Source organism: Beta vulgaris, chromosome 3 (assembly GCF_026745355.1).
Source record: "Beta vulgaris subsp. vulgaris cultivar EL10 chromosome 3, EL10.2, whole genome shotgun sequence".
NCBI classification, from domain to species: domain Eukaryota; kingdom Viridiplantae; phylum Streptophyta; class Magnoliopsida; order Caryophyllales; family Amaranthaceae; genus Beta; species Beta vulgaris.
This window is the reverse complement of record NC_079204.1, coordinates 5,628,252-5,649,581: the sequence shown is the minus strand read 5'-3', so window position 1 is coordinate 5,649,581 and position 21,330 is coordinate 5,628,252. Positions and strand designations below refer to the sequence as shown.

At 37.9% G+C, this 21,330-nt stretch overlaps 1 protein-coding gene and 1 non-coding gene across 2 annotated transcripts; one reads left to right on the top strand and one right to left on the bottom strand.

The window, feature by feature from the left end:
* Positions 1–18,575: 18,575 nt before the first annotated feature.
* Positions 18,576–21,068, bottom strand: LOC130590682 (uncharacterized). The gene has a single exon (XM_057393232.1). The coding sequence runs from the start codon at positions 21,066–21,068 to the stop codon at positions 18,576–18,578; it is 2,493 nt and encodes an 830-aa protein (XP_057249215.1).
* LOC125496136 (small nucleolar RNA R71) lies at positions 20,782–20,888 on the top strand. The gene has a single exon (XR_007272838.1). It is a non-coding gene; the product is annotated as a small nucleolar RNA R71 (small nucleolar RNA).
* Positions 21,069–21,330: the final 262 nt, after the last annotated feature.

Genomic DNA, 21,330 nt, shown 5'->3' with positions numbered 1-21,330 from the left:
GCCAGGGAGATTGATATTGCTCTATGGATTGCTAAAATTTCCGCACAATTTATTTCCATGTGAGGGATAGGAGAGGAGAAGATACACATGAAGTTTTCTTGATGGTTCCGTAATACACCTCCAATGGCTGGACATGATGCGAGTGGGTTGACAGAAGCGTCGACATTCCACTTAATCATTGAACGAGGTGGAGGCTGCCATACATCATATGCTGCTGCTTTAGGGGGTTTAACCACTGAGTTGCCATTTTCATCCCATATTAGGCATAAGGGGTTTCTCTGAACATCTACAGGAGAGTATGGGAATTTGTTTGACCAACCACTAATCCACCATCCGAGTCTAAGCACAACCATTTCTTGTATATCTTTGATGGAAGAAATTTTCCTGCCAAAAATTCTATTGTTTCGCTCTTTCCACACCGACCATACAATGATGAAGAAACTAGATGCCCATACTTTTTTGAAGAAGGAGCTTTTTCTTGAGCATCGCCATTGGTCAAAGGCCATTCTTAGGTTCATTGGGAAGACCCATTTAGTGAGCCATGTATCTAGCCACCAAGCCCATATCTTTTGGGCGAAGATACAATGCAGCAAGAGGTGATCGCTTGTTTCCGGGAAGGCTTCACACATGGGACATGAGCTGTTTTCAAGCGGAATTATGCCGATGGATGCGAGCTTTTGACGAGTGTTAATTTTTCCAATCATCGCTGACCATACGAAAACCTCAATTCTATGCGGAACAAGACCTCGCCATATGCCCTTAATGGCGTCATGTTGAGGAGGGGGCAGTAGCTTATCAAGTTCAAGACAGAAGGACTTAGTGGAGAATACACCTGATTTATCGAAAGTCCAGATGAGTTCATCGCTGCCGACATTGGCAGGACATACATGTTTTAGCAATGCATCAAGGTTTGATTTTTCCAGAGAGTCACGCGGACGAAACTCCCTTCGCCATGAAAAACTCCACACCCAATTATATCCTTCCCAAAATCCGAGTGATGCTACAGAAGCATTTGGCTGGATTGCTATTGAGAACAACCTTGGGAATAAGCTTTTTAATGGAATCGGGCCAATCCAAGGATCGCACCAAAATAGCGTATTATCACCATTACCAATGCTTTTTCGTATACCATTTTTCAACAGCGATTTTGCACCCTGATGCTTGAAAAGGGCAGCACATATTTTTTCCCATGGACCTCCTGATTTGGGTATTGATAGGCCCGATATAGAGAGGGGTGAAGAGTAGTGATATTTCTCTCGTATGACCTTGCACCATAGAGAGGATGAATCATGGAAGAATCTCCATATCCACTTGAAGAGCATGGCTAGATTCTTGTGAGCTATATTGCCAATACTTAGCCCTCCTAGGCTTTTTGGTAGTTGGACAATGTCCCATGAGACGGGGGGAAGGGCTTTCTTTTCCGAACTACCACTCCAAAGAAATTGCCGAGTGATTTTGTTTATTATTTCAATGACACCTTTGGGAATAGGAAAAAGAGACATGTAGTAGAGTGGGAGACTTGATAAGGAGGATTTGATGAGGGTTATCCGCCCTCCGATTGACAACATTTTACTCTTCCATGTCGCTAGCTTCTTGTGCAACTTTTCAATAACCGGATTCCACATTTGGATGCGTGAGGGATTGCTTCCAATTGGAAGACCGAGGTATGTGAATGGGATGGATCCGACTTTACATAAGAGCAAGCGAGCCGCACTTTGGAGCCATGAGTCGGGTATGTTCATTCCCATTAGTGAGCTCTTGTGGAAGTTGACTTGAAGCCCCGATGCTAGGTGGAATAGAATAAGAGCACTTTTGATGTTTTTGAGAGATTCCATACTAGCCTCACAAAATATGAGGGTATCATCGGCATATTGTAGATGTGATATCATTTGACCTCCCTTGGAGGTTTCAATTCCACGCCATAGATTCAAGGTTGTTGCCTTCTTTATTACTTGATTGAGAGCTTCTACAATGAGGACAAATAGAAAAGGTGATAGGGGGTCACCTTGTCTCAAACCACGATGAAGCATGAAAGGGCGGCTAGGGGAGCCATTAATCAAAATAGATGCCGAGGCCGTTGACACACATGTCATTATCCACTTGCACCATTGAGACGGAAAATTCATTTGGGTGAGAATCCATTGGAGAAAGCTCCATGAAACACTATCATATGCTTTGTGAAAATCAAGTTTGAGAAGAATGGCTTCCAATTTTTTCCTTTTGCACAAGTCTATTATTTCACTAGCCACTAAGGCTCCATCTAAGATTTGACGCCCTTCAACATAGGAGAATTGGAGAGGCCCAATGAGTGAACTCATCACACTTTGAAGCCGTTTGGCTAAGAGTTTTGCAATTATTTTGTAGATGCACCCAACCATGCTAATTGGGCGATAATCTTTGAAACTTTTCGGATCGTCAATCTTCGGGATGAGTGTGATGAAAGTGGTGTTGGATCCTTTTGGGAGATGAGATGTGGCCCAAAATTCTCGAACCATTGAGTATACATCAAGCTTGATTATATCCCAAGCGCTTTTTATAAATCTGAAGTTGAAACCGTCGGGCCCCGGAGCCTTGTCCGACGCACATGAGTTAACTGCATAATCAATTTCATTGTCAGAAAAAGGCAGAATAAGAGAGTCAGCTTGATTTTGTGTGAGATGGTTAAATTGTAAGCCTTCGAAAGTGGGCCTGATAAAGGGATCTTCCTTGAAGATTTTCATGAAGAAAGAGACTGCCTCCTCTCTTATGCACTTGGGATTGTTGATGTTCGAGCCATTAACATTGATACTTGCAATAGAGTTTCGTCTTCTTTTATTTGATGCAACCGCATGGAAAAATTTGGTATTGCGATCCCCATGTCTCAACCATGATATTCTGGAATTCTGAGCCCAGTAAAGCTCCTTCCTTTTCATCCATTTCCACAGCTCGGCTTGCGCAAATTTCCTACATTCAAGTTCATGCTCATCCAACTCTCTTTCATTGCATACTGCATCAAGACTCTGAATTTCATTTTCAAATTTTTTGATGTTTGAGTCTATATTCCCGAAGTCAGTGAGATTCCATGCTTTTAGGTTTTGCTTGACCATCCGGAGCTTATCCTCCATAGGCAGGTTTACTGATTGAAGCCAGGATTTTTTGACAATCTTCAGACAATTGTGATCCGTCAACCAACAGTTTTGAAACCGAAAGGGTTTCGGCCCCCAATTTCGATCATGAGTATGAGCCATCAAGGGGCAGTGATCCGATAATCCTCTTTGCAACAAAGATACTTTCAGAGATGGAAAGATATTGATCCATTCCGGGCTCACCAACAACCTGTCAAGAATACTCTTTGATTTTCCCCTGAACCATGTGAAGCCTTTGTTTGATGGTGTTATCTCCATAAGGTGCAACTCCTGCAAAAAGTTCTTGAAATTATCAGTTCCAGTGTGAGAGAATAACAGACTACCCCGATCTGTTGCTTCAAGAGTTTCATTAAAATCGCCAATAAGGAGACATGGAAGAGGATTTGCGTTATGGAACGCTACAATTTCTCCCCATACAGTAGCTCTGGCTTCCACCGTGCATGGATTATACACATTGAAGAGGATGCATTCAAGATTCAGCTTTGAAAAACATCCCCTAATTGCAATCCAGTGTTGAGATACCACACTGGATATTAAGCTGAAAATTGATGTGTTCCACAATGACAATAGACCTCCAGATTTCCCAACAGAAGGGCTCCATAGCCAATCAACATCGTCTGCTTTCCATATGGTTTTAACGATTTTTGGTGAGATTTCTTCCATCTTTGTTTCTTGTATGAAAACGAAATTTGGTTCATGAGATGTTATCAGTTTTCTTGCAGAGCTTCTTTTTACCCGGGCCGTTAGACCTCTGATGTTCCATGAGAGAATTGACATGGTAAACATTTTTAAGTGTATTGAGATGAGGAGGGATCATGCAAGGTTGGTGTCCCAGCATTGCCTTTGGTTCTGTAGAATACATTCAATTCTCTTTTTGAGTTCTGTTTCAGTCCCTTTGAAAGAGAGACCTAGGATGTTAGCCATTCTGATTACATCATTTACTTGAATGTTTTCTAGATGCAGAGGGATTGATGAAGGATTCAGATCTTTTTTTTTTAAAGTGGCCGATGATTTTTTGAGCTTTTTCCTTTTTTCCAACTTTCTTTTTCTTTTCTTTTCTCTCTCACTTTTGATATGGGCTGGGATGGTGTCTTCAAAGCCCGGCGGAAAGAGAGGCCCCGAACAAGAAGAAGAGTCCGTAGTTGTTGTGGACGTGGATGCTGATTTTTTTGGTCTTAAAAGAGGCCCAAAAAAGTTGGAGGTTTTTATTGGGGAAGATTGTTTGATTGGGGGCTTGAGCTGACATGTTGGGCTTTTGTGGGATGGTAGTTTGGATTTTTGTTGCATTTCAAAAAGATGTTCAGGTGGGTGAGTGTTGGACTTTTTTGGTGAGAGTTGAGGAGTATTAGCTGGCATTTGAGAGGAGGGGGAATTTATTTGCTGCTGAACCGCAGTCGGCTTGTGATGATTGACATTCCATGTTGGAATGACAGTGTCTTGGGAAGGCACTTCATTGGGGATGTTGCTATTTGTCAGTAAGTGGACTTTGGGATGGGGCAGAGAAGGTAGAACGTCCACCATTGCATTAAATTCACCATTCTCATCATTGTTATGAAGTGGTTTACCACGTGAAATTGGACTTTTCAAATTCCATGCATCACTATCGTTATTTGCCATTGGAGAAGACATACCTGGACTTTGATCAGGTTGACTTGACATGGGATTTTTATCATTCGCCTTTTTAGCGTTGTCTGCATTTTGATATGCGTTAGACATTTTGCTCCAGAATTGTTGCTTCTCTGATACATAAACTGGATATTTTTCGTCGTCAATTTCAAATGATATCTTGCAGTTGATATCAAAAAAACAATCTGTGTATATTAGAACTCTAGCGCAGTCAAAATCCTTGTAATTGACCGATAGGACTCTCCCCAACATGCACCCAATGTTGTAGAAGTTCTCGTATCCCCAAGCAATGAGGGGGACTCCATAGATGCTGATCCAGGTTTCCCTCCATAATGACACACTTCTAGTGTTGACATTTATAATTTTTGAGAACCATCTATGAAGCCACTTGCTTTCGATCAAATGTTTCTTGTCTTCGAAGGTGTCGAACGTTATGAGATGAAGCATACCCCCCATGGATTTTATTGATAAACAGTTAACACCTTCTGCCAAAATATGATCCAAAATGAGTTCAGAGGACTGTGAAGATGAGGCAAAGGCTATTGAGCTTCTTTGAAGCATTTCCACGTTGTCTTCACATATTTTGCCTTTCAGGGCGGCTGCAAAGTCACATTCAGGGTCGATAGCCCCAAGCGAGTTGCGAATTTTTTCAGTGTCTTCTCCAAGGGCCCTTGAGCTCATTTTTCGGTGAGATGATGGTTCAGGTCTGCAAGAGTTTTTTATTGGGACATACTCTTCAAAGGGGAGGGCTGGTTCAGTGGGTTTGTGGGAATGTGTATTTGATGGTTGTGTTTGATAGTGGTTTTGCGGGTGGTTTGTTCTATTGTTTTGGATAATTTTTGTGGGATTTGTGACTTCTCTATATGATCGGTCGTCTCGGTTATAGGCTTTTTTCACAACTTGGCTGGTTGGGTTTGCATTCTTTGCATGAATTGGTTGATTAGGGATGTTTGGAATATGTTTGGCTAGGGTGGGGGAAGGTTTATCAACTTTTGCAGGATACACCGAGATTGTCATGGTGCCAATCTTTCTTCTGTTTTCATCTCTAATGGCAGTGATTAGGGATTGAGAGTACTGGAATTGAACAAATGCGAATTTGTGTATGGGTTGTTTTTGGTTTTTTGGTATGGTTATATCTGCAATGGCACCATGGGTTCTGAAAACTTTGGCAAGTTCTGAGATGGTTATGGACAAGGGAAGATAGTTGACAAAGCAGGTGCGAGAAGCTTGCGGGTTTGCTGGTTTTGTTTTTCTTCTGTTAATTGTGATCCATGGATTTTCATGGAGGTTTCTCTCTCTAGGGGTGTTTTCTCCCATCTCTCTAACAATGTACCTATATACTCCCTTTCTTTAAAGCACTTCTCATTGTTAATCTTATAAATAATTTTTCATTGATAAAGAGAATGATATATAGTAGTACATGCTACTCCACTGGGTTTGTTTTAGATTCTTTATTTTGTGAAGCACAAATTATCTTAAAAATTAAGCCAATCCCTGATATCTCTCGTAATCTTTTTTTGATTTTATAAACATGAAAGTACAAGTTTTTGATATTATCATTTCCAATTAAATCTTAGATCATTAATGTTTTCGTTAAACGATAGGTGAAATAAAAAAAAGTTGATAGTTTGGAGCGTAAATCATAATTAATGAATCTAATAGATTACTATTCGATAATGTATACTAATTATATATTAACTTATAGTGTAACAACACATCACACATACATAATGACACATAATGACATAGACTCCAACAAAAATGACACGACTATACAAATAGCACGAATTTAATGTTATTTATTTCATGTCATTTGACTTTATTTTTTTAAAACAAAAAGAGGTGGTAGTTTTTTTTTATTCGTAATTTACTAGCCCAAGCAGGCTCAAGGCTCAACCCACAAGAGTTAGGAGGTAAGAAAGGGGATCCCAATCCATAAGAAAAATTATAATATGGGATTGATGAGAGTCGAACTCCTTACCAGCATGAGGTTGGGAGGTGGGAGCTCCAACCATTAGACTCCTACATAATTCTCCTAGAGGTGGTAGTTTATGATGTAACAATTACACTTGGTAATTTATGTTTTTTATTATAATTCTTCGCTTAACTATGGACAGAGATTTTCATCCACCTTATGTCATTATGTGTCAAGGACTAATAAATCTGATGTTATTTATTTCATGTCATTTTATCGAATATAACATTTCATGGTAACACCTTCAAATAGGGGTGACACAAGCTTTGGATTATCTCTCTTCTCCCCTAAAAAAAAATATAGCTTTCTAATAAATAAAATCAATTATTAAAAAGGACAAAGTATATAGAATGGTAACACTTGACTCGTGTTAATATCTCAGAAATTAAAGCACCAAAATATCTTTCATTATAATTAATTGATATAAGATCAGTTTTTTAAATAGGATAGAAAAATCAGGCTAGAGCAGGAAACATCTAACATAAAGCATCTTTGTTTATGCTAACATTAGTTTCTAACAGATCTCTAATTTTATAATAGTAGACAAGGACTAATGACATCAGACATGAACAAATTGACGATTTTGATAGCTATGGAATTAAAAAAAATAGTCTTTGGTCTTTTCCAAATAAAATTTGTGATGAGGGCTTTTTTCTTTGTCATTTAGAAGTGAAATCTCATTTTGCTTATTGAGTGATTCATATTCTTTGATTGTTTGTAGTGAGCCTCTGAGTGAAGGTTATGTACGAGACAGTCTAGAGGAATTTTTCTTACCAAATATTTTTTTTTTTTTATAAAAATAGAGTCAATTTGGTTCAAAAATTGTAAGTCATTTCCAATATAGAGTTAAATTGGAATCCGGATCCTTTAGAGTTTTAGTGAAACTTTACAAAGTAGAGTTGTATCTAAACCATACATTTTAAAATCAAGAGCTCATATTGGTGGAAGAGAAAGATTTAGGGGTGGATTTTGATGAGATAAAAATAGGAATGATTTTGAAAAGAGAATATGTGAGTCATTGATTTTTTATTTGATGGTTGATATTCCTCAAATTCTACCTTGTACAGTTATTTTACAATTCTAAAAGATCCAAACACATTAAAATTAATATTAATTAACTCTTAAACATGTAAAATTACCACTTTTGGTGGAGTCTTTAGGTGAGATTCCACCACATTTTACCGAGAGTCTCTGGATTCATAGCACTTACAAGTTACATAATCATATTGCAGAAAAGACCTAAACTTGTGCGGCAGACAATATCTCGGGCCCTTGCAAAACGGGTGACCTACCAGTTGTCACTAATTAATTGGTACTTGAGTTTTGGAACGTTTTGAGAGAGAATATACTAGCAAAGTTTATAGATTTTTCTTAGGTACGGTGGAGCTTGACAGGTACATCTGAAACAACAAATCATCTCATCATCATATATGTGGATGATATATCGATTTGGCGTGAGTGTTGAAGGGTCTCTCGCTTCTTAATTAAGGTCTTGGATTCGAGCCTTGTATAGAAAAAATTCTAGCTGGGATGGATGTTGCCCTTTGAGATACCCATGTAAGCTTTCGCAGGAAATTAGTCCATTCGTCGAAGGTGGTGAGAAACTCCTCATAGTAGGATAAAAAAATATATATATGTGGATAATATGTTCAAACATTACAAACACTACAAAAACTTGGAGGTATATTGTTATATTAATACTACTACTATTTAGTAAGCACAGTGTATGATTGTTAATCTTTTTAATGGTGGTAATAATATAATAGTAAAAGCAGCGATGATGAGAAAGGTTAGATTATCACGTCATGCTTATCAAAGGAAAATGTGTGATTGTATCATAACTCGAAAGATATTGTCAAATTGAATGCAAAAAACGGTTTTATAATTAGTAAATCAAAATTTTTAAATACTTTACCAGATTAATCTAATTTTGGATCTTCAATATTTCAATTTATATAATTTCTTAAATAAACAAATTGTACATTTTGCCAAAAAAAAGTGATTAATCTGGTAAAGTATTTAAACAAACCTAATTTTAAATACTTTAACAGATTAATCTAATTTTGTTGTTACTTCATGTTTTGCATTGACCTATTTGAAGAAGTAGTTATGAATATTTAAACAAACCTAAGGTATAGATTATAATTGTGATATTGATCTTTCTCTTATCTTAATTTATCCCTCAAAATTTATGTTAATTATTCATTTATCTGATTAAATTCTTTATCCTCGTAGAAAACTTATCAAGGAGCTTCTAGAGACTCAATTGTACTAATTTCTCTAGCTATATTACTCTTTGAGGGGTTTACAAAGTCAATCGTTTAAACTTCACGGTGATTGAAATTTATGAAATTAATAAGATACTTTAGGTCATAGGCTAATAATGCGGTTAATAAGATAATTAAGACAATTAAGGAATATATAATATGAAGTATATATTGTCCAAAACTAATAGTTATAAACAGGCCGGACAATGCTACATCTACCCGGTGGGTAGTTAACCCACTAAAAATAGAGCATTAAAAAACTATTAGAACTGATGAGTTGGATCCACTATTTATTCATTTCTATTAGTAGTGAGTTGTTGATCCATTAGATAGATAAAGTTTTTTCCGTTATAAACATATTCTTTGTTCACAGTGACACTTAATTAAGTTTCCAATTATATAAACTTAGGAAAGAAAAAAAAAATACTACTAGAAAAAGGTGGGTCCTTGTTAAATTTCTTGGGTGACTGATAAAATTATGTCCTCTAAATGAACCTGATGTGATAGAAGCTATTTAATGTTGATGTTGTAATGTTGAATAAATATGACCACAATTTTGGATCATCATTAATACTGAGATATTTTTATACTATATGTTGGGCCAAATATATTGTATGAAGCTGAAGCTGTCTAGGGCTCTAGGCTATTGAGGTGTCGCAAACTCGCAATTCACATCACTAATTGAGCAAGCTAACCGATAGATAGCTAAGCTGATAATATAATGCGAAAAGGTAATCAAGATTATTAGTATTATTTTTGGGTTAGTGAACAATAAGCTTTAACTCGAGGGGGTGAAGCAAGTGGAGGAATTAGAATTTAGGAAAAAAAAAAATTTAGGGAAAGACTAACACAACAACTAGAAAACATTCATATATAGAGTTAGGGCCTGTTCTCCCCAGCTTATTTTCAGTTCAGTTCAGTTCAGTTCAATTCAGTTCAGTTCAGTTCAGTTCAATTCAGTTCAGTTCAGTTCAATTCAGTTCAGTTCAGATCAGTTCAGTTCAGTTCAGACCAGTTCAGTTCAGTTCAGTTCAGTTCAGCTCTTGACAATACTTTTACTCTCACATATCACTATTCATTTCAGTTCAGTTCAATTCAGTTCAGTTCAGTTCAGATCAGTTCAGTTCAGATCAGTTCAGTTCAGTTCAATTCAGTTCAATTCAGTTCAATTCAGTTCAGTTCAGTTCAGTTCAATTCAGTTCAGTTCAGTTCAGTTCAGTTCAGCTGTTTTTTGCCGAAGAGAACAGGCCCTTATTGGAAGTTAATAAAGAGTCAATTTAAGAAGGAAACTTAACTAATTGAACTTTTCTACGGTTAGTAGATATCTTATTTGTCTACTTCAGGTCGGTTAGTAGATATCTTTACAAAGGCTTTTAAGAAGTCTACGGTTAGAATTTTTGAACTTGCTGTTCAAAATGGTCATTATTGAACCTCATGCTCCAACTTAAGTGAGGTATTGACGATATGTATATAACGTAAGAAATAACTTTTAAACAGAGAAGTGTATGTATAGTAGTAATTCTTTTCATTGTAGGATTGCTAAAATAGCTTGTACAATATATTGCGATAACCTGATGAGAATACATTGACTTTTGAGCCCTAATCACATTTTACAATATTTTATCAGTTGCATATTAAGTGTGTTGCATCAAATAGTGCCATTCCATGGTCTAATTTTTGTTAGAAGTGTGATCAATGAGAGAACCGGATATCCACTCCAAGGCACGGAAACTACGCTTTCCTATTAGTTTAATTTCGCCCCTCTAGGATCACCGGGTTAACACGAAATAACTAATGAGATACAATGGAGAGAAACAATCCACTTAGATGATCTTCTAAGTGAATCAAACAAGAACTTGTGTTTTTGTGTTTGTGAAGAACACTCAAGAAAGATTGCAAGTTTTCTTTAAGCTAAGCAAGAAGGTTTTGAGAGTATAGAAAATCTGATTTTTCTTCTAACCCCTCACTCATAGGAATTCCAAGGTTTATATAGGAAGAATAAACCTTTCATTGACTAGGGAGGTTAATCACATAACCCCCATCTTAATCACATTGACTAGAGAGGTTAATCACATAACCCCATCTTAATCACTCATCAAAGGTCTTTAATCTACTGATTAAAGACCTTAAAAGTCATTAAAATGATCAACAAAGCATCACAACGGATAAAAACCGTCGAGGTAACTTTTCGCATTCCAAGGCAGAAGACACGTCGCGACTCGCGAAGAAGCTCGCGAGTCGCGAGGCGCTGGTCGCGACCCGCGACGACTGTCGCGACTCGCGACGGGCCACTGGTCGCGACTCGCGACGGTTGTCGCGACTCGCGGCCAGTCTTCTGTCTCCCTTGGTTTATCAATGCGTTTTGCCACTTGATGCACTCTAGCCTTTTGCATACTAGACCTCCTCCTCTTCTAGTACATACCCTTATGAGTTTCAAACCCATTACCCTATAAATGTTCCAACAATCCTCCTCCCATTTATAGGGTAATGTTGAAAAGTTTTCAACTTGCTATAAATCGCAAACACACATGTTCATGATCATGGAAATATCTAACGATTGAATTTCCATTTAGTAAAAGTAATCTTTACAATAATTTAGATCATAATGATAGACAAAGCTTTGAATCATATAACCATTACAAATTATTGAAGTTACTAATACACACAAACATAAACTAGGTTCTTAAAACCTCCGACACCTATGAAGCCTTGGTGTCCATATCCATTCATAAGCATTCCAAGTCAAGCCTAAGACTTGATGAAGCGGCCAAACTTCTAGCTTACATAGGTAAATCTTTCCGGACATGCTCCTACAATTGAGCACCTTATCAAAGATTTATTAAGAATAAAATTCAACCTCTTTATCATTGTAGCAACAAGCACTAACCTCGGGATGTATTAAACAAGTGCTCCCAACCTCTTAGAGAAGTACTATCCTCCTTGAATTTGAGATCTAACGTTGTATTAGACATCAAATAGAGTTTTCCTTCACCATAGGTTGATCAATAGGCTTAAGACCCATCCCTTTGTTCATTTTGTTCACTAGTTCCCTTGACAACGGTTTTGTAAACGTATCCGCCAAGTTCAAACTAGACCGAACAAAATTAATAGTTATACAACTATTCCTTATCATTTCCCGCACATAGCTATGTCTAACTCCAATGTGCCTTGACTTGCCATTGTAGACTTCACTATATGCTTTAGCTATGGTTGATGCACTATCACAATGGATAGCAAGAGGTGACATTGGTTTCACCCATAAGTCCACCTCACTCAACACATTCCTTAGCCATTCCGCTTCTTGGCAACAAGAAGCCAAAGCAATGAATTCCGATGCCATGTGGAATCCGTTATACATGTTTGCTTCTTGGATGCCCATGAAATGGCACCTCCTCCAAGAAGAAACACCCAACCACTAGTGGATGAATAATCTTCCTTATTCGAAATCCAACTAGCATCCGAGTAACCTTCTAAGATAGAAGGTTCTCTTTATTTATGTTATGACATAATCCAAGGTCTTATTCAAGTACCTTAACACTCTTCTCAATGCTTGCCAATGCAACATACTAGGATTACTAGTATACCTACTGAGCTTGCCAATAGCAAAGGCTATATCCGGCCGAGTGCTAGTCATAGCATACATCAAGCTTCCAATTAAGCTTGCATACTCCAATTGTGAAATTGGAGTACCACTACTCGGAACCAAGTGAATACTAGGATCCATAGGAGTAGCAAAATGAGTCGAATTTGACTCATTATACCTCTTGACCACTTTCTCAATATAATGAGATTGTGATAAAGAAAACGACCCTTTCCCTCTTATTATTCTAATACCTAGAATAACATCCGCTTCACCCAAATCTTTCATGGAGAAGCTAGAGGAAAGGAAGACTTTGGTCTTTTCCACTTGTTCCAAATCAGTCCCAAAAATAAGCATATCATCAACATATAAGCAAATTATAACTCCTTTACCGTTATTATCAAATTTGCTATATACACACTTATCGGACTGATTTATTTTGAACCCACTAGACAACACAACTTCATCAAATTTTTGATGCCATTGCTTAGGTGCTTGTTTAAGACCATACAAAGATCTAACTAATTTGCAAACTTTAGTTTCTTGACCTTTAACCACAAACCCTTCAGGTTGATTCATGTACACTTCCTCCTCCAATTCACCATTAAGAAAAGCAGTTTTTACATCCATTTGGTGAATTACTAGACCATGAATCGCAGCTAATGCTATCAATAGTCTAATAGTAGCTATTCTAGCTACTGGAGCATAAGTATCAAAGTAATCGATACCATATCTTTGCCTAAAACCTTGGACCACTAACCGGGCCTTATGTTTTAGTATGGTTCCATCGATTTTCTTTTTCCTTACAAAAATCCATTTACAACCTAGGGTTTTGCAACCGGGAGGTAAATTAGCTAAAATCCAAGTGTGATTACCCATTATAGAATCCATTTCATCATTCACTGCCTCTTTCCAGAAAGCAGAATCATGAGACTTCATAGCCTCATCAAAGGACCTAGGATCCTCCTCCATATTGTAACAATATGAAATTTGAGTCGAAATTGACTCCCTTGACCCTTCAACTAAATATAGTTGAAAATCCGGTCCAAAAGATTTCTCTTTTCTAATTCGTTTACTTTTCCTAATTTCCGGTGTTGTAGTATCATGATCATTTGAAATGTCATCTACAACATTGGAACTAGTACTAGGTATCATGTCCTTTGGTCTTGGAATCGATGAGAATCTAGTCTCATCAAATATTGCATCCCTTGACTCTATCACGGAGTGAATAGAGACAAAGTCATTGGGCTCAATGACATAAAACCTATAGGCTTTGCTATGTACCGCATAGCCTATAAAAATGCAATCAATTCCTTTTTCACCTAAAGTTTTCCTTTTAGGTTCCGTCAATTTGACAATTGCCCTACAACCCCATACCTTAAGGTAATTGAGATTAGGCTTTTTATTACACCAAAGTTCATAAGGGGTAGTCTTATTCCTTTTATTAGGAACTCGATTTAGAATGTAACATGTGAAAGGCTTATCGCGTACCTAACAAAAATAACCTAACTATTCCTCCTAACTAATGTAGTCGGGCAAGTAAGGATCGAATCCCAAGAGACTAACTGATTCAAAGTAGTTAAATTGACCCTAATTAATACTAAGCAAGTAATCAATATAAGTGATGATGAACTAATCTAAATAACTAAAGCAAATGAAATTATCAAGAGTGAATCAAAGACTAAAGACATCTAGGTTTAAGTATCCCCACTAATACAAATTAATGCCACAAACAATCCCTTTTCCCTTAATTAACTAATAAATAACTCATAGGATAGACGCGCCCTAATAATACTAAGGATTTCTTTCGATCAATCAATAGCTTCCCTAACAATGCAATCATGCCTATTTTCATGGAGTCATGCAAATTAAGGACTTTAGACATAGCATCCTAACATCCTAATAAATTCCATCAACTACTTTCGTGATGACTTCCTTTATCTTAAATTAGGGTTCTAGATTCGATTAAGATCCAACTTTCGTTGCAAAAATAATCACATTCAAAATATACTATTTCTAGTCATATATTGATAATTAAAACCAACCCTAAAATAAATGAATCATAAATTAATTAAAGTTTGGGAATTGGGAATTAAACAAGCATCAATTCATATTAGGGTTCAACCTAACCCTAGAATAAGAAACTACTCACACATGATGATTGAACAAACAAAATAAAGATTAAAAGAAAGCATGATTAACAATAATAATAAATAGACTAAAGAAGAGAAAATAATACTTGAATTAATTGATGAAATTGCAAACTTTAATGTCGAAAACAAGAACTTGATGAAAGTGAAGAAAACAACGAAAAACGTGAAGAAGCGTCCCAAGAGCCAAAACAAACGTGATTTTCTCTCCCAAAAATATCCCCTCTCAAATTCTATCCAAAACCTATTTATATCTATCCAAATACAAGGAGTTTGACTAGGATTTGGACTCCTAAAACACTCTAAAACTAAGATTACGTAATATTGAAATTGGAGACCGCCATGGCCTTGCGGTAAGCTTGAAAGGACCGCCAAAGGGTGGCGGTTTATGCTGTTTTTTTGTTCTCTTGCTATCAAAATTCCATTTTGTAGCTCCTTAGGCATGGTAATTAATGGTTACCAACACCATATCGCAATATATCTTCAAAATCATCGCCGAATAAAGCTATCAATCCATCTGAATGCTCCGCAATCATCCAAGCTTTCGTGCAAATCCCAATCAACTCCAATAAACGCCATAATCCTACAAAAACAAAACAAATGTACCCGAGGAGAGCAATAGCGAAAAGTAAAGAATAATAGCTCTAAGAGATTAAATATATGGGGAAAATATGGTGAAAACACACAAATATATCACATAAAAATGAGTATATAAACGTGTTATCAAATTCCCCCACACTTAACCTTTGCTCGTCCTCGAGAAAAGAAACTAAAAAAAAAAGGAAAACTATTCTAAGGAAGCAGTAAAACCTATACTCACTGTCGTAGGAATCACGATTGCACTTAGCACGTGCAACAAGCCCTTTAAACCCCTAGGCTACCCTAGTGGACGAGTAAGGTCTCGTGAAGGTTTTCAGAAGGCATACCTACAAAGCCAAATGATGAATTCCCAAACCAATAGCAAAACAAGATAGTCATGAGAAACAAAATTCATTTCCTTTCGAAATCACTTATGCATTACAAATCAACAAGCACAAATCAATTTTCCATGCAAACCAGACTTAGCACCCTCAGTGATCAACCAGTCTTACCACACATCTCCCCCAAACTTGACTCAGTTGTACAATAACAGCTTCTCACTCTAGTTGTGCAAAACAAAACAAAGAAGCCACTCATGTGTTTAAGAGGTTAGAATAAGAATCACTCATCCTAAATGCAATAAAGCACATCAACTTCATATAACTGTCTTCTTTAGATTTGCAAATTGACTTTCTCCACTTATACTGTTAGGATGCAACACGGAAGTCATGAGTTCTATAAAAAGGGTAGGCTTGGTTAAAGGGGGTTGGATAACGTTATTTGGGATGTGGTGCTCAAAAATAAAAGAAAACTTAATCCCACTACATATTCCAAATGTCGGGTTCAATCCATCCTTATATCCACCAAACTCCATATAAGCTTGCCCTTTTTTTCTTTCACAAATAATTTCTTTCAAACAACAACCAAGGAACTTGTATGAACATTGAAACTTACATTGAGGAGATAATGCACATACTTGGGGATTATATATATAGATATATTTTTTCACTCTTCCCCATTTTGTTTCTTTTTCTCAAATTCATCTCCTTTCTATTTTTCTTCAAATTCCTTTTGTTTTCAAGAATCGATGTCTCTATTTTTTTCTTTTTCTTTTTCTTTTCAAGTTTCAAATTACTCATAGGGCATACCAATTGATCCACCTTCAAGACAAAACCTAAAAAAAAGGCTCTAAGGCATATGATGTAAGGCTATCAAAAAGGCAATTATGAGGCTCAAATTGGTTCATCCTAGGGGTAAATGTAAAAAGGAAAAAAATTATTGTGGCCCTAAGATGTTGAAGCTCTAATCATCTAGATAGAACATCAATCATTCTTCCATATTGCATCGCAAAGTCTCAAATAGTCCAGAGCAAATCCAAGATTCAATTACATGAAGGATAACTAACACACATGAAAGGAACACGACTGAAATAATGTGCAACAGTCGAATATGGCTTAAATTTCTCACCAAGGTACTCAAGATATTATTGTCGGTCGAGTCAATATCAAAGGAGACCATTCTAGCCACAAACCAAGTCACAGAGGGATTTATGCTATCTTTCATGCAATAGATCATCAATTCAGTGCAAGTCGATTCATAACAAAACATTCAAAGCAATGTGTTTCAAAGTTCTCACTTGAATTGCCATTCAACTTGGAAATATCAGACTAATCCTAAAAAGGAAAAAACTACCAAAAACAAACAAAAATGAACAAAATGACTATATACAATGAATCCCTCCCCCACACTTAAATGGTGCAATGTCCACAGTGCAATAGTAAAGCACAAAAGAAAAAGGGAGAGGTACTCACAAGATCTCACTGATGAGGAGGAGATGGAAGATTGGGGAACCCTTCAGATTGCATCCAAGTGCTAAAGCTCTCCAAGAGCTTAATCATGTCCTTCGGCTCGTTGACTCTTAGAAGTAGGACCCTTTTTCATAAGAACGGAGTTGGCCGTAGAAGTAGAGTTTGTAGGCACGTTCTTTTATCGAGCATTTAGAGTGCGCGCATTAAAAGATAACTAAGGCATGACCGAGTCTTAGTGTCGCGTAGATCACTGAATAAAACAGTCCTTACACACAATATCTTCGATCAAGATCGATACACTCGAACAATTCAGTCACAAATACTCTCGAAATATTCTGAAGTCACGCCAAATTATGTTTCGCCAAGTAGTCCATCAATAAAACAAAACCTCAAATTCGTTAGTGTCAAATTGAGGGCAATGAATTCATCCAAGAAAACCACAAACCATCGAATTCGCAGCGGAATAGGAACGAAAATCGTCAAGTGCCAAGTCAAAAGGGATGAATGTCGCAGCAAGTCATCAATTTCAAGAAACCAATGCAATAGGAGTGAAGAGGAATGTAATCAAGAATTACTGCAAGTACAGCCAACCATTGATGGAAACCGAACCCAGTAGTTGAATTGCGAACAAGAACAGGGGAAGCAATAATCACCAATTTCGATGGAGTTCGATGACCAAAAGAAACACGAGGGAGAGAGAGATGAATGGGTTCGCCTTGAAGTACCAAATTCGAGCATCAAGGGGAACAACAATGGAGTGCAATCTCACGTTCGTTTCCTTCTTCAGTAAGTGTCGCATTTTTTTTCTTTTAATTTTTTTTTGTTGTTGTTGTGCGTCACTGCAGTAGGGTCGAAGTGCAGGGCTGCGTTCATGTTTTTTTTTTTTTTTTTTCTTCGTTGGGCTTCGTTGATCACAGGCCGAACCGCGGTGGGTTGGCAGTTGTTGGAGACGAACTGCAAAGGGGTGGCAGTATGCGGATATGAACTGCAGTGTGTTGGCAGTTTGGGTTGTTTTTTTTTTTTTTTTTTTTTGATGGGTCTGGTGTGTCACAGCAGGGATTGCGAGGGGTTGGCGGTAGGTTGGTCGTGGCTGCGGTAGGTTGGCGGTTCGTACTGGAATCGTCAATTGTCTGCAAAGTTGAGGATTGCGCTTGCCATATGAGTGGTTTACTAACTCCAGTCCATCGCCTTCACGTGAATAGAGCCATATAATGCTAGATTTCACCTATACAAACACACCAAAAACTAGGAGAATTAAAATCTAAAAAAAAATAAGATGCTAAGTTTCTAAATTCGATACCTGATACGTAAACTAACTAATCATATAATACAACTACAGTATTAAACTAAATAAGAATATAGACTAAGGAACCTCTAAAAATAATAAGAAAAGTGAAAGAGAAAGCTTGGGTTGCCTCCCAAGAGGCGCTAGTTTAAGGTCATCTAGCTTGACCACCTTTTCACATCACTCTGGATAAGGGTCGGAAAGTGTGTAAACCGCCTTCCCTTCAATAGGTTCACCTTCTCGGTAGTGCTTAAGACGCTGTCCATTTATCTTGAATGAGCCAGTTGCTTCACTCCAAATCTCTACCGAGCCATACGGAAGAACCTTAAGGATTTTGAATGGACCAGACCTCCTTGTGCGAAGCTTACCAGGAAATAGCTTCGATCGAGAGTTGAATAGTAAAACTAACTCTCCTTTATGAAATCCTCGCCGCATGATATGCTTGTCAGGCCACCTTTTCCTTCGTTCTTTGTACAACCTTGAGTTTTCATAAGCTTGTAACTCTACCTCAGGAAGCATAGTACTCTCCTTAGATTCTTCGTGTGTCAACACCTCCTTGACAAGCTCAACACTAGGTGATGAATGTGGTTCCTCTAAGAGCCTCTTGTACTCCCTAGTTTCCCAATCCTCTGCATCAGCACTTCCCATGAGGACGGTTTGCAGTGAATCATCAAGTTGTAGACTAGCAGCTTTTACCTCTATCGTCTCATCTAGAGCATCCAGTCTATAGATAGTCTCTCCCATAAAGGGAGCTTCCATGGAGTTCGTGAGATTGTACTCCATCTTCTCAGTACCCACTTCAAAGGTAATCTTTCCATTTTTCATGTCAATGATGGCTCCAGCAGTGGCCAGGAAAGGTCTCCCCAGAATGATAGGGACTTGCGCATCCTCCTCCATCTCCATTACTACAAAGTCACATGGAATGAAAAACTTCCCAACACGGAGAGGGACATCTTCAAGGATACCAAGTGGAGACTTTACAGTTCTATCTGCTAATTGTAGGGAAATACGTGTAGGTTTTGGTTCACCCAATTGAAGCTTCTTGCAAATTGACAAAGGCATTAGACTAACACTTGCCCCAAGATCACAAAGCGCTTTTTTTATTTCAATATCTCCAAGCTTCACAGGAATAGAGTAGCTACCCGGATCTCCTAGCTTCTTGGGAAGCTTATTCTGCAAAATAGCGCTACATTCTGCTGTAAGTGAAACAGTTGCATTTTCCTCGATCTTCCGCTTGTTTGAGAGCATGTCTTTCAGAAATTTTGCATAAGAGGGCATCTCAGAGATAGCTTCCAAGAATGGTATGTTTATGTGCAACTTCTTTAGTATATCAAGGAACTTCCCATATTTCTTCTCTAATTTTGCACGGGCCAACCTTTGTGGAAATGGAACTGGTGGTGTGTAAGGTCGAATAGGGGTAGGAGTGGGTTCCTTCTTCTCTTCTTCAACAATCTCGTTCTCTACCACTTTCTTAGTTTGAACCGTCTCTTCCACAGTTCTTTTTGAGGGCTCCTTCAAAGGATGATCTTGTAGCTCGTTTCCGTTCCTCAAAATCACAGCATTGATATGAGCCTTAGGTGGTTGTTCACTATTACCGGGAAAATGACCTGGAGCTTTTGATAGTTGGCCCACTCTATGTGCAAGTTGGCTTATTTGACTTTCCAAGAGCTTGTTCTGAGCTTGAATTTGTTGAATTGCGTTATCAGTCTTCTCATTTTGCTTACCTTGTTGAGCCATGAAGTTAGTTTGTTGGGCTAAAAGGTTCTCCATCATAATCTCCAAGTTGTTCTTCTGTTGAATTGGAGGAGGTTGCTGATTAACACTTTGATTGACATGATGATTGAATGGTGCTCTAGCTTGAAAACCTGGTGGTGCATTAAAGTTGTTGCGAGGTGGAGGAGGTGGATTGAGTTGTGCTTGAGTGTTCTTATAGGAAAATGCAGGATTATGCTTCCATCCTTCATTGTACGTGTTAGAATAAGGATCATATGGCTGCTTTGGATTGAAGTTATAAAGAGCACTGGCTTGCTCAATTGTCATCCTATCATTGTTGATTTGACATTCTGTAGCAGCATGTCCTTGTACTCCGCACATCTGACATGAGACCATCATAGATGAACCAGCTTGGAGTTGATCAAACTTGTGAGATAGTGCCTGCACAGTATTAGTTAAAGTGGTTAGCGCATCAACATCATATTTACCTCCCTTCTTAGCACGATTGCGACCATTTGGATGGTAGTTGTCATTGGCCGCCATCTTCTCAATCAACTCCTTTGCTTCGGTTGGGTTCTTAGTCATAAGGGAACCTCCTGAAGCAGCATCAATGTAGATACGAAACTCATGTGTCAAACCATTGTAGAAAGTTTGTATCAACATCCATTCAGGAATCCCGTGATGAGGACATTGTCGTTGCAAACGTAGAAACCTTCTCCATGCTTCATACAATGATTCGTCGTCATGTTGCTCAAAGGTTGCTAACTCGTTCCTCAGCTTCGCGGTCTTTTCTTGCCCCAAAAACTTCACCAAGAATGCTTTGGCAAGTTTCCCCCATGTATCAAATGTTCCAACACCTTCATCTCTCAACCACTCCTTTGCTCTATCTCGAAGAGAGAAAGGAAAAAGGCGTAGTCGAATAGCATCCTCACTCACATGTTGATTTTCACTGTGTCGCATTTCTCCAAGAAACTAGCAATGTGACTCACAGGGCATTCATTGGGTAACCCTGCAAATGAATCGTTGGAGATGAATTGGATGAATTGAGGCTTAAGTTCAAAATTTGCAGCATTGACGGCAGGTCGAACAATGCTCGATAATGCACCAGTTGTAGTGTCTGGTACACCATACTCCCAAAGAGTTTTAGTTGCTTCTTCACCCATTGCTTGATTCTTATTCTTAATTCGTCTCTTTGTACTTCCTTGCTTGCGTGCAGTGGCTT